General features: G+C 46.0%; 1 protein-coding gene across 1 annotated transcript in view; it reads left to right on the plus strand.

Moving 5' to 3' along the window:
- Positions 1-13,828, plus strand: part of KCNN3 (potassium calcium-activated channel subfamily N member 3) — a 177,982-nt gene that overhangs the window by 128,781 nt on the left and 35,373 nt on the right. The window contains 1 exon segment of the mRNA XM_037825857.1: positions 12,569-12,613. Within this exon segment, the coding sequence (XP_037681785.1) occupies positions 12,569-12,613 (45 nt within the window).

The following is a 13,828-nucleotide window of genomic DNA, read 5'->3' on the forward strand; positions in this document are numbered from 1 at the left end:
TGGCAACTACCCTAACCCAGAAAAACAAATCATTCACATATGTTGACCCTTTATCTATTAGTCTCAGATTGATTGTACCCACCAGCATGTCTCCACGCTGAGGCTGAGAACCCCCCGCCTCTCTAGGCGAGTGGAAGGCTCATGGCCATCCAGGTTTTCTGGCTGCATGTAGAAGGGGATTTTGAGAGAAACTTGGGTCTTCATGGGACATGGAGACCAGTGAGGGGCTGCTGCTGTGATGGTATGAGACATGGATGGCTTCCACTATGGCGCTGCTGGCTAGCTGGAGGGTGAGGGCCAGGTTTGGGAGAGTTGCAGGAGCCCAATGGATAGGACTGACTGACTGAATGTGGGGTGATTGGGGAGGACGCCCAAGAACAATGCCCAGTGGCTAGACAAGTGGCTGGTGGTGGTGTGTAGAGATACGGAGAAGATGCAAGAGGGCAAGGGGTGAGTTTGGAGGGCAGCTGGGTGGAGAGGAGGGGAGGAGTCATGAGGAGGGTTCCCAATAAGTTGAACTTGATTTAGATGTGTCCCCCACAGAGATGTCCCATATTGGGCAGACACTTACACGGAGCTGAAGCTCAGAGGGGAGGTTTGGGCTAGTTTCAGAGGGAGGTGGGCTGTTGAAACCACGAGGGGGATGTGATCACCAGAATCGCGGAGGGCTATAGGCTGTGGGGCCTGGGATACCCCAAGTGCTTTCTCCTCTGAGCCCCGAGGCCCATGCACCCTCTCCTGGCAGAGCGCCCCACTTTGCATCACAGATTCTGCCTCCCCTGCCTGCCTGGGGTGTCCCAGAGCAGGGGTCCTGCTTCATTTAATTGCCTGCTATCAGGATTTGACCACCAGTAGGTGCTAAATACAAGTTTGCTGAATAAGTGAAACCAGCCCAAGGCAAAGAAAGACTGGTCTCTCCACGGGGACTGTAAACGCTCCGAAGGCAGAACCATCTTCCCTGCTGGTGGGGCTCCACTGTGGGAGAGGACGAGAAAGGGACTGACTGAGTTAAAGGGCAGATGAGAGCCGGAGAAAGAAAGGGGAGGTGGGGACAGTGTTTTGGAGGAAGGAAAAAAAAAGAGAAGAAGGTATGAGAGGGAAAGAAGAAAGAATAGAGGGAGGCGAGGGAAAGAAAAATAGAGGAGGGGCTCTGGGGACTCAGCAGTGAACAAAGCAGAGTGTTTCTATACCCTGATGAAGTGTATATTCTAGTAGGGAAGGCAGATTTTTAAAATTAAAAAAAGGAAAGAAAAATGGATATATAATGTGAATAATGATAAGTGCTATGAGTAAAAATAAAACAGGTTAAGAGAAGAGAGCATAATGGGTTGAAAAAAATATATAGGGGATGTGGAGGAAGGAATAGGGGGTACCAGGCAGGACAGGAGGGCAGTGCCTAGGGGCCAGTCGGTTCTGCTTTACTGCGGCCCAGTCCTCTTCTTTATTCGCCCTGCATCTCCCTCCATGGTCCTCCCACTCACCTTGGGCCTTTTCCAGAGCTAATCCCTTCACAGGGAAAACTTGCAACCCAGCCACCCCTGCCCTCCAGCCCTGCCCTCACCCCTGCTCCTCTACCTCTCCGTGTGTGTGTTGGGTCCTCAGGGGAGGTCCCCTGCCAAGTGCTGCCCCTCTCCTTGGCCTTTATTTTTTTTTTTTTAGTGCTGTTTGGTGTCTGCCTCTTTCACTGGGCTGTAAGTAAGTTCCATGAAATGGGTGCAGATCTGGCACACGGTGGGGAGATCACTAATATTTGTTGCCTGGATGAACTCATTGAGTAAGCCCAAAATATGTGCCAGGAGCTGGGCAGGGTTTCTGTTTACGATCTCATTTAATCATCAGTAGACTCCATGAGAGGGGTTTTACATCCTTGGTTTTACAGAAGGGAAACCTGAGACTCAGAGAAGTAAGCGCTTTACCTGGGCCACGCAGCTAGCAGGTGGCGGGGCTGGGATTGGAAACCCCATCTCTTACCCTCTCTGCCTCACCACCTCCCGACACTGTGGAAGGCATGCTTCCGGTGGGAACAGTGCTTCTTCCAAACATATTGTTTTTCTCCTCTTCCTTGCATTTTATTAAACATTTCCAAATCAGGAAACATGGAAATATTTTTTAATAAGAAGAAAGAAAACATTGCAAATTGAGAAACTGACTCAGAAGGATTTGCCAGATGAGCCATCTGGTTTCTTAAATTTAATAACCATTCAAAGAAGTTGACAGTGTTCCCCCTTTAACAGGAAAATGGACTGTGGAAGGAATGGCAGCTGGCTTCCCTCAAACGGTGCATCCATTTGCAAGGTGGGGAAGTTGAGCAGAACATCTAGCTCAACAAAGAGAGGAAGAGACTCCAAAGAAGAGAATCACACTGAGAAAAGCTTAGTTTGGCATGATTGTTTAAATCTTCCAACCAAGTCCTTCAGAGAGGTTGCATCCAGATGTATGGAACCAGCCAGATGTCCTGACTCTTCCATAGTTGGTCAAAAGTCTCCAAAGAAAGCTGTAAAGGAGACCGAGGCACCACCACCTCTGTGAGAGAAAGCCACAACCAAACCCCTGTATTCCCAGAAAGAGGACAAGCTGTGCTTGTTTGATGGCAAAGCAAAGTTGCAACTCGCTTGTTGCAACTATTGTGCTTTGGTGGTGGTGGTTTTCTCCCCTTTTAAAAATAACTGGAGGCCTTGCACTTGTGTTGTTAGTTCTTGGGGCTGGAAATAAAAGACTAGATTTAGATTTGCCTTGCAAAGATCCAGGGCTGTTACCTTGAATTACCTGGTAGAAGGAAACATCCTTGTTTTCCTAAATTCCAAAGCCTGCTCTTGAAAAATAGGACAGCATCAACAGAGGTGATGTGGACTGAGGAGATGACTTTATTTATGCATATGTGATCTCAGGCATTGGTCTAGTAGGGCTCGTGTTCAGCCCTGGATCTCCAAAATCATTATTTCACATTTTAAGTTGTTTATAAGGGAAATTGATTTGAGAAATAAAGAATTTTTTTTTTTTTTTTGCCTTGAAGTGAATTGACACGTAGCTGGAATAAGCAATAATAGCTCTGAAGTCACCATAAGCCATTTATTCCTCAGCTAACTTCAGATTTCAATGTCACTCTTTCACACACCTCGAGCATTTCTCAAATGCTCCGAAATTAAGGCTCAAAATACCTTTAAGAAATAGTGATCTCACCCCATTTTCTCCACAAAGCTGGAACCCCCCTGCCCCAGTACACCAAGGGCACTGGATAATTAGGAATTGCATAATATTGGAGACCAGGGCAAAGTTAGAGGTGGGAGTGGGAATAAAACCCAGGGCTCAGTGAACTTTCTCCCCTTTAGTAACAGCTTCTCAGGCTCCCTAATGCAGGCTGGTGATAACCCAGCATGGAGTCTCCTGGGCCTCTTCCTACTGGCAGTGACTGGGCCAGTGCTTTGCCAAGCTGGGACAGGTGGACCCCACCCAATCACACAGACGCTGTCTCCACCCCCCCATGCCCCTGCCCGCCTGAAACACACAGCACCTGCCATTTTTAGAATCAGAAATAATACCTGTGTCAGTTCCAGCTCTCCCACTTACTGGCTACATTGAAGAAGAGGCCAGAAGAAAAAGCCAAGAGGGCGTGGTCAGAGCAGGAGGAGGAAAACCAGGACAGCAAGCCACTGGCTACAAGAAGTTAGTTAGGTCAGTTACTCTTTCGAATTTCTCATTGCTTTGTCATAAAAGGGGGCAATGGCCCCTGTCCTGCCCACCTTGTCCTGCTGGCCTGTTGTAAAGACTAGATGGGATCATTCATTCATTCATTCCTTCATTGAACAGATACTTATTGAACACAGGGAAACAGCAGTAAAGAAAACCAAAAAGTCCTTCCCTTCCTGAAGCATAGATTCCAGTGGAGTTTGACAGTCAGTAGACACAGAAATAAACCAAAAATATATTCTGTCAGAGGGTGATACATGGTGTCCTAGTTTGCTAATGCTGCAGAATGCAAAACACCAGAGATGGATTGGCTTTTATAAAACGGGGATTTATTTCACTAAACAATTACAGTCTTAAGGCCACAAAGCGTCCAAGGCAACACATCAGCAATCGGGTACCCTCACCGGAGGATGGCCAATGGCCTCCGGAAAACCTCTGTTAGCTAGGAAGGCAGCTGGCATCTGCTCCAAAGCTCCGGCCTCAAAACGGCTTTCTCCCAGGACGTTCCTCTCTAGCAAGCTTGCTCCTCTTCAAAACATCACTCCCAGCTGCATTCTCTTTCTTCCCCCCAAGTCAGCTCATTTATATAGCTCCACTGATCAAGGCCCACCCCGAATGGGCGGGGCCACGCCTCCATGGGAACATCCCATCAGAATCATAGCCCACAGCTGGGTGGGGCACACTCCAAGCAAATCCAACCATCACCAAAACGCCTGCCCCACACAAGACTACAAAGATAATGGCATTTGGGGGACACAATACACTCAAACCGGCACATTCCACCCCCTGGAACCCAAAATGACATTATCTTTCCAAATACAAAATACATTCATTCCATCACAATATCACAAAAACTTAAATCATTTCAGTAACAAAAGTTAAGTACAAAATCCCATCAAAATCAATTTAGGCTTGGTCAGTTCTAAGGCATAATTCCCCTCTAGCTGTGGATCTGTGAACCTAGAACAAGTTATGTGCTTCCAATATACAAAGGAGAGACATTCATAGGATAAACATTTACATTGCCATAAGGAGAAACAGTAAGAAAAACAGGGTTAACAGGAGCAAAACAGTTCCTAAAACCTGCAGGACAAACTCCATTAGATTTCAAAGTCTGAGAGTCATTTACAGAACAACGTTGCATCCTTGGGGCTTGAGAGAGCGGGAGCCTAACCCTTCCCAAGGGCCTTTTCGGCAGCCCTTTCCTCTCCAAACACTTAGGTGAATGCTCCAATATATCCACACATTGGGGAGACCACCTTCTTGGCCCCACCCTCCTCAAACATCGGGGCAGCTCCCGGATTCCCTTCCATCTCCGGGGCACACGCTCAACCCCTTCAGAACAGTGTGGTGGCAGCCAGGCTCTCCCCAATTCCCTAGGAATGTGCTCCAACCTCTTTGGGGCTTGGGGTGGCAAAACTCTTCCAGAGCATCGAGGCGGAAAGCCCACCCTCGACCTCCAGGGCAAACTCACCCTTTCCCTGCATGTGGGCTGCTCCGCTCTCTCAGCCCTAGACCTCCTGACTCCAGACCTCAACCTCCATGGCTCTGTCTTTGAAGAGATTTTTCCTTTAATTTTTTCCTTGTCTGTCTCCTCCAGTCCAGACCAGCAATGGCTCTGTCTATAAAGATCTCGCAAAAATTCTGTTGGCTTTGCATGAAGCACACAGGGGTCAAAGCCATCAGACAATAGGATTTTCCACAAATCCTTTCTGCTTAACTCCTTTTCCAATCTTGGCTTGTACTGAAATGGCGGCTGGGTTCCATGTTTGGTTCCATCCTCACGTTGGGCTGTAGCTTCTGGGATTCCACCCCCTGGAAGCCTGTAATTTTCCAAGCCATCAGTTTCTGGTTTCTTTGAACCCAAGAGTTCAGTTCTAAGTTTATCTCTCTCTGCTCGCATTTTACTATAAGCTGCAAGGAGAAGCCAGGATATGTCCTCCACACGTAGTCTGGAGATCTCCTCAGCTAAGTATTCCAGGTTGTTACTTCCAGATTCTTCCTTCCATCTGACACCAGGACTCAATTTTGCCAAATTTTGTGCCACTTTAAAACAAGGATCACCTTTCTTCCAGTTTACAACACATTCATCATTTCTGTTCAAGTCCTCATCAGAAGTATCTTTAGAGTCCATATTTCCACAAACAGTCTCTTTAAAGCAGTTTTGGCCTTTTCTATCAAGCTCCTCACAACTCTTCCAGAAATTCCCCCTTATCCATTTAAAAAGCCGTTCCAACATGTTTGGTATTTGCAAACTCAGCAGCAAAAGCACCCCACTTCTCTGGTACCAAAATCTGTCCTAGTTTGCTAATGCTGCAGAATGCAAAACACCAGAGATGGATTGGCTTTTATAAAACGGGGATTTATTTCACTAAACAATTACAGTCTTAAGGCCACAAAGCGTCCAAGGCAACACATCAGCAATCGGGTACCCTCACCGGAGGATGGCCAATGGCCTCCGGAAAACCTCTGTTAGCTAGGAAGGCAGCTGGCATCTGCTCCAAAGCTCCGGCCTCAAAACGGCTTTCTCCCAGGACGTTCCTCTCTAGCAAGCTTGCTCCTCTTCAAAACATCACTCCCAGCTGCATTCTCTTTCTTCCCCCCAAGTCAGCTCATTTATATAGCTCCACTGATCAAGGCCCACCCCGAATGGGCGGGGCCACGCCTCCATGGGAACATCCCATCAGAATCATAGTCCACAGCTGGGTGGGGCATACTCCAAGCAAATCCAACCATCACCAAAACGCCTGCCCCACACAAGACTACAAAGATAATGGCATTTGGGGGACACAATACACTCAAACCGGCACACATGGTGTGGAGAAAAATAACACAGGAAAGGAAGATGGGGCATGTTGGGTGAGGGGGGCAGTGCAGTGGTAAAGGGGATGGTCAGGGAAAGCCATACTGAGAAGCTGACATTGGAGCAAAGACCTGAAATTGTCTGGGGCAAGGGCCTTCCAGGTAGAAGGAACAGCAGGGGCAAAGGCTCTGAGGCGGGAGTGCAGCGGCCTGTCCTAGGAGCTGTGCGGATGCCAGATGGCTGGAGCAGAGTGGGTGAGGGGGAGGGAGGGTTCTAGGGGAGAGGATGGGGAGTATGGGTGGCTTTCGTTCTGAGGGAATTTTTGAGCAGAGAGGTGACATGGACCATCTGACTTTTTGGAAGGATCACTCGGGCTGCTGTCACAGGTCGAGACTCAGGCAGGGTGGCAGGAGGGGTTGCGTGGGCAGAAGCAGGGAGGCCAGGTACTGCCCTGGGTGCTGCACTGCCCTGGGTGACAGCAAGAAGCTTGGCTCGGGTAGCAGCAAAGGTGGTGAAAAGGGATCAGACTGTGGAAATATTTTGAAGGTGGAGTCAACAGGATTTGTTGATGGTGGAAGGGGCTTAAGTGTACTTTTTTAAACCACAAATCACCCAAAAAAAGGGAGGGGCTGTGGCCCACCTACAGGAATGGTGGGACAAGGAAGATTTAAAGATAACCTGGGAGGAGTTACTGCTTTTCTACTCAGTAATGTCTGCTGTCTGTTCCACCCCATGTGGCTGCCATCGTCACTAGGACAGAGCCCTGGGTGGGAGGAGCCCTGGGTGGGAGGAGCCCCGGGTGGGAGGAGCCCCGGGTGGGAGGAGCCCCGGGTGGGTGGAGCCCCAGGTGGGAGGAGACCCCACCTTCCCCCAGGGAGGAACCCTGGTGGGAGGCTCTTCAAGGGACAGTTAGTTACACATTTCTATCTGTATCACACAGTTGAAGCTTGACAGATCTCTTCCATATTCAGTCCTCGACACCACCTCTTGAAATAGGCAGAACAGACATTATTCCGCCCTGCTTCCCCAAAGAGAAAAAAATAAACCCTGAGATGGTAAAGTGATTTGTTCAAGGTCACAGAGCCATTAGGGTGTGAAAGTTGGTCTTTTGTCTCCGGATTCTGTCTTCTTCCTACTGTGCCGAGGCTAGACATACACACATGAAATGGTAATGGCACAACAATAGCCAACATTCTCTTAGTGCAACTGTGTGTCAGGCCTTGTTGTAAATGTTTTAGATACATCAACTCATTTAATTCCCACATAGCTCTATTAGAGTTGGTACAAGTATTATAACCCTTTTTATAGATGGAGAAACTGAGGACACAGTTCTGCAGCTACTCAAGAGCAAAGTCTAGAGTCAGTCATAGGTGGCCTGGCCCTAGAGCCTGTGTGCTCAGGCAGGACACCAACCAGCCTGATCATCTCCTGCACAAATGGGGAGCAGCAAACAGTGCAGATGCTAAGTGGTGGGGGAGTTAGAAGCAAGGAGGCCACTTTGGCTGGGAGGGCCTGGATGGGAGTTGAGCTGAGTCTAGAAGGAAGGGATCAGCAGGACAGTGGTAGACTTAACAGGAACAAGAGAGGTGTGTACACGAGGCAATCTTGAAGCCCATCAACATTGAAGAAGAGACCAGATGAAAAAGCCAAGAAGGCATGTCAGAGCAGGAGGAGGAGAACCAGGAGAGTAAGCCACTGAAGACAACGAAGGAACAAAGTGTTCTGAGGAGGTCGAAGGCCACCATGGGTCAAGTCAGGTATACATTACTGGGTTTTTCTTTGGAGAACTTAGCAAGCAAAGGGTCCACAACGCGCTGGGGGCCCACAGTCTGGGTGATGCTGAGGAATGACTAGAAGGTGAGGACAAGCAATCCATTTGGCTAGAGTTCTGCAGAAGGCCTGGCTCGATTCCTGCAAATTTCAACAAACAAACCAAACCCAGGATGAGTGATTAGAGCCATCAAATCAGGAAGACCATGCAAAAAGAATTTTAAAAAACCAATTTCTTTTTTTAAAGAAAGAAAGTATTCCATCTCCTTTGGAAAAGAAGGAGAAAAAGGCAGTGATTTCACTTTGGCTTATTTTTTTCTCAACCTCTGGCTGTTAACGGGTCACAGCTACTGTCAGGAAGCTGGGTTCTTACTAGTAGTGAGAACCAACTCTAAAGCAAGCCTGAGGAATTTGGCAGCCACTTTGCCAAAAGTTTACATGCTGAAGAGAACAGCTGACGTCATCTCAACATGCTTCACTGAATTACTGAAACAGACATCACTTTCTCAGGGGGTCAGGGAAAGCAGCAAGCAGGCCATATTCAGCCCCACAAATTTTTACTGAACACCTATTTTGTGCCAGCCCTTGAGAAGGTACTGAGAAAAGGCTACAAAGCTGACTAAAATAACTCCAGGGTTAGGCAAATAGGCCAATGGAACAGAACAGAGAACCCAGAAATAGCCCCACTTCCGTATATAATCTATATGACAGAGGAAGCAGTGGAGGTCAAGGGGAGAAGATGGACAGTTCATTAAGTGGGGCTGAGTTAAATGGTTATTCGTGTGAAAAAAACTGAACTTGTATTCCTACCACACACCATCCACAAAATCAATTCCAGTTGAATTAAAGACTTAATATGAAAGGCAACATTTTAAAGCATTTAAAAGAAAGTCTTATAACCTCAAGAAGGGAAGGATTTCTTAAATAAGACAAACAAGTCATTATTGTAAATGAGAAGACTGACAAATTCAACACAGTAAAATTAAACACGTCTATGTATCAAAAAATGCTGTAAGGAAAATAAAAAGACAAGCCACAAACTGAAAGATGTTTGCAACACATAAACTGGTGAAGTTCTTGTTATCTAGACTATATAACGAACTCTTATTAATCAATAAGAAAAAAGGATGAATGCAAACTAAAAGAAAAATGGGCAGAAGTCATGAATGATATGTCACAGAATAGGAAGCAGGAATGAAAAAAAAAAAAAACTATGAAAGGATATCCAGGCTTTTATCAGAGCAATGCAAAGTAAAAGCTTGGTGAAATATACATTGATCCACTAGTTGGGCAAAAAAATTGAAATCAGCCAATGACAAGTGCTGGTGAGGATATAGAGCAACAGGAACTCTTCTAATTAGTACCAACATTTTAATAGGCAGCTTGGCATTTGATAGTGAAGTTAAATATGTGCATTCCTTACAAACGAGCAAATCCACTTTTATGTATGTGCCCTAGAGAAACTCTTATAGTGAACCAGCAGATGTGATCAAGAATGTAGCAGTATTGCTCATTAGAGTAAAAAACTGGAGGCCATTCAAATGTCCCTCAGTAGGTGACTGAGTAAATAAATAATCATTCATTCATTTTATGAAATACAATATAGGAATGAAAATAAACAATCGCCAAGTATATCAACATGTATGTTGAGTGGCAAAGGCAAGTCATAGAAGAACTTGTTGCATAACATAATTTTCCCAAATCTTAGCATCTTCAAACAAGTACATACCATCTCACTGTTTCTAGGGGGTCGGGAATCCCGGGGCAGCTTGACTGGGTGCCTCTGGCTTAAGGGCTCTCATGAGATTGTGGTGAAGCTGTCAGTCAGGGGCCGTGGCCTCATGCCAAGGCTCGACTTGAAGGGTATCTGCTTCCTGGCCCACTCCCGAGGCTGTTGGCAGGCTGTGGTCCCCCAGCCCGTGGGCCTCTCCACAGGGTGGCCTCATGACATGACAGGTGGCTTCTCCCAGGGACAGTGATCCAAAAGACAACAAGAGACAGCTCAGCCCAAAGAGGAGTTACAGTCCAATCTCAGAAGCGACAGCCCATCGCTCCTGCCATCTTTTATTTGTTAAAAGCAAGTTACGAGGCCCGGGGCCCACACAAGAGGAGGGGATTACAGGAGAGTGTGACTACCAGGAGATGGGGACCATTGGGTGTCATTCTAGAGGCTGCTAACCACACTCGTGTGGGATGAGTTCATTTTCAAAAACTTCAGAAGCAGGAATAATTAAATTACATATTGTTTAGGTATACTTACCTAGGTGGACGCACTAAGAAGAAAAACAAGGAAATGATAAACATGAAATTCAGGATATCGATTATCTCTGGGTGGGGGCAATGGGAGACACGATGGGGAGGGCACCCAAGTAGACTCAAAAGATTGGGGTTGGATGGTGGGTTCCTGGATGTCTATCTTATATTTACACTTCATAAGTTATTTTTGTATTATGTATATTTTTGCTTTTTTTCTCTTTGGTTTGGTTTTATGTTTGATTTTATCAAAGTTATACCTGCCTACACTTTAGAGCCAATTGTTTGGTAGAATTTCCTGTACTCCACAAGCTCCTTCCATATATATATATAAAACATGCTTGTATTGCTACTTTTTGATGCTTTGCTTTTAGGCGTTATCTATTAACTTCCCTGTATGGAAGGTAAAGATTTAGATCTCTTTCCTCCTCTCCGACTCCTCTTGTTTCCCCCATCCTCCTTTCATCACATTTTTGGTTAGATCAGTAATCAGTGTTTACATTAAACAGTCGACACTAAATTGACTCTATTTGTAATTGAGCCTTGAGGAAAGTATGGTAGCGTTTCCTTTCCCGTGGAACTTTTCGTTTTCCCTGGAGTTGTTAATTATTATGTTTGATTAGTTTTCTATGTATTTATCACCAGTTCAACTCCAAACTGCCAGTTGTCTTAATCTCTCAGGATGTCGAGGCACGTCAGGTTTTCCATCAGCCTTGTCTTCTTGGAGGAGTTTCTCCCAGAGCCTTCTGACCTGCTGCCGTCTAAACTGGTTGCCGTCCACCCTGGCTCCTGGCCATGGCTCAAGGATTCCCCTGCACCGCTCCCTGGGCCTCCCTTTTCTCTGTCAAGTCTCCAGTTTCCTATATCCCATGCCTTGTCCTATGTCCTCTTTTTTAGTTTACTCCTTTGTTTTGATGAAGCATATCCTCTTGTGGCTTCCTGAGAAAAGGGTTCATGGAAGGTAAATCTTTGAGACCCTTGCACATCCAAAATGTCTCCATTCCACCTTCCTACTTAACTGATAACTTTGGATGGACATAGAATTTTGGGTTGGAAATAATTTTCCTCCCTTATTCCATGGACTTCTAGCTTCTGGTGTTGCTGTGAGAAACTCCCAAAGTCATTCTGATTTCTGATTTTGTGTATTGGACCTCTCTCCTCCTCCTCCTCCCCCCTCCCCCCCATCTCTGGAAGCTTTATAGAATATTCTCCTTTCCCCACAATGTTCTGAGATTACACAATGATGTGCCTTAGTGTGAGTCTATTTTCATCCACTGTGCTGGGACAGTGAGCCCTTGATTTAGAAACTTGTGTCCTTCAATTCTGGGAAATTTTGTGAATAATTTCCTTAATGGTTACTTCACTCCTTCTCCTCTTCCTACCCCCCCTCCCCCCCAGTTCTCTCTTTCTGGAACTACTATTATTTGTATTGGTAGAATGGTTCACCAATTTTCTAGGAGACTTTTTTTGTATAGCATTCCATTCTTGTTTCATGGATACAATATATTATTTTATCTCTCTGAAGATGGTAATTATAGTTTTTTCCCAAGTGTTTTTCTCTCTGAATGGTCGGTGTTTGATCCAATAACACTTTTCTTTGTTTGATTGACTGATTTAGCCTGTCTTTCATGCTAGAGATGCCTCAGGTATCTGGGGATTCCTGGTTGTCTGCTTAATTTTAAAAGTGGGACTAAAAATATTTGTTTATAGAGGTATCTGAGAAGAGAGCAAAAGTAGACATCTTTACCCAGTCATGTGATCTTCTGGATCTAGCATTTATTTCATACTATTAAAAAGTGAAAAATAAAAAAGCATAGTCCACACCCAGAGAGATAAATTAATAGCTATAATAACTACCCTCATCAGCTCAAAGAAAACCTACGCCTTTTCCTTCTCAACCATTAAAGAAAAACATTTAACTATATGCCCCCTCCCCCCCATTCTCTATTGCAAAAAATAGCATGAGATTAACACGCGAATTTGTGAAATGTGTAAACCACTCTAAAATTATGAATAGGTTTGGAAACAATTTCTCCCTCCTCTCCACTCCCACAGCCCTGAATCACCAGCCCGGCTTTCTCGCTCATCACTTCCTGCTTGGTGAGTTGCATGCGTGTTTTATCTCCATGATGATGGTCCAAGACTCTGGAGAGCAGGGTCCGTGTCCAATTCACCTCGGCATGCCCGAGAGTCCCCGCCAGAGGAGAGACCACTGAAATTTGACAAATGATGAATGAATGACACCCTCAAGAGTTGCTTCTCCTCTCCTCAGCACACACAGTTAGCACCAATGAGAGCTTCTATGGTGAATGAAACAGAACCCACAAGAACATAAACAGAGTTTAGGAAAAAAAATATTAGGTAGTAAATCAGGCATCACTGTAAAAAGGAGAGGCGGATAAGCTGTTGCTTTCTACTTAATTTCACTTTGATTTCCTGTAATCTCTTACCTCAGAGTCAGCCCACCTGTAAGTAGGATGGTCCATGGGCCTGAGGGCAGCCCAGGAACCAGAGAATAAGAATTTAAGCCTCATAGTTTGCAAGGAAAGGAGTATGATGGGATCCACTTACACACCAAAGCAATTAAATAACAATTCTATGGTTCAGCATCCAAGGCTCTTTGTTCCTGCAGACCTTTCAGCAGTTCTCCTTATCTGGCACCTGTGCTTTCTAAGTCAGTCTTGCATGTGGCTGCTAGAAGGATCATCCTCAAGTACCAAATGTCTCATGTCCCTTCTTTGCCCAAGAACTTACAGGCGACTCCTTTCGGCCCTGTGTCAAATAGTTCTTCCGCCTAAACTTCAAGACATCCTCATGAACGCCTCCGCATTCCACCACTGGAACCCTCTCCCTGTTGCACTTGCAACTCCCCTGCCCCTGTATTTTTCTAGATTTTGTTTCCCAGTCTGATAACACCTGCCCCCCTCAACAACAGCAATAATTGCTGACATTTAGTGAGCGCTCACTCTGGCTGGTAATGCTTATGGATTATTTTACCCTACCCTCTATCAGTAGAAAAGGAAACTGAGTCACAGAGAGGTTAAGCCACTTGCCCACTGCCTTGGGCTGGTGAGTTGGAGCTGAGGCTTGGACCCAGGCCAGCCAAGTTCAAGACCACCTGTTCACCTCCTCACTGCTGAACTGTCTCAACCTCATCATTGTCAAACCTGACTCTCACTCTACAACATATGTTTTTGTGGGGCTGGCTTGTCATGTGGAACCCCTTTCAGTCTTCCCCCTTCTGTACTGCCCCCTCCTCCCTCACCCCCACCCCATACACTCACTCTGTCCCTGAGGCTTGCTGCTTCACATCCC

The sequence above is a fragment of the Choloepus didactylus genome, chromosome 2 (genome assembly GCF_015220235.1).
Source record: "Choloepus didactylus isolate mChoDid1 chromosome 2, mChoDid1.pri, whole genome shotgun sequence".
In the NCBI taxonomy this organism is placed as follows: Eukaryota; Metazoa; Chordata; class Mammalia; order Pilosa; family Megalonychidae; genus Choloepus; species Choloepus didactylus.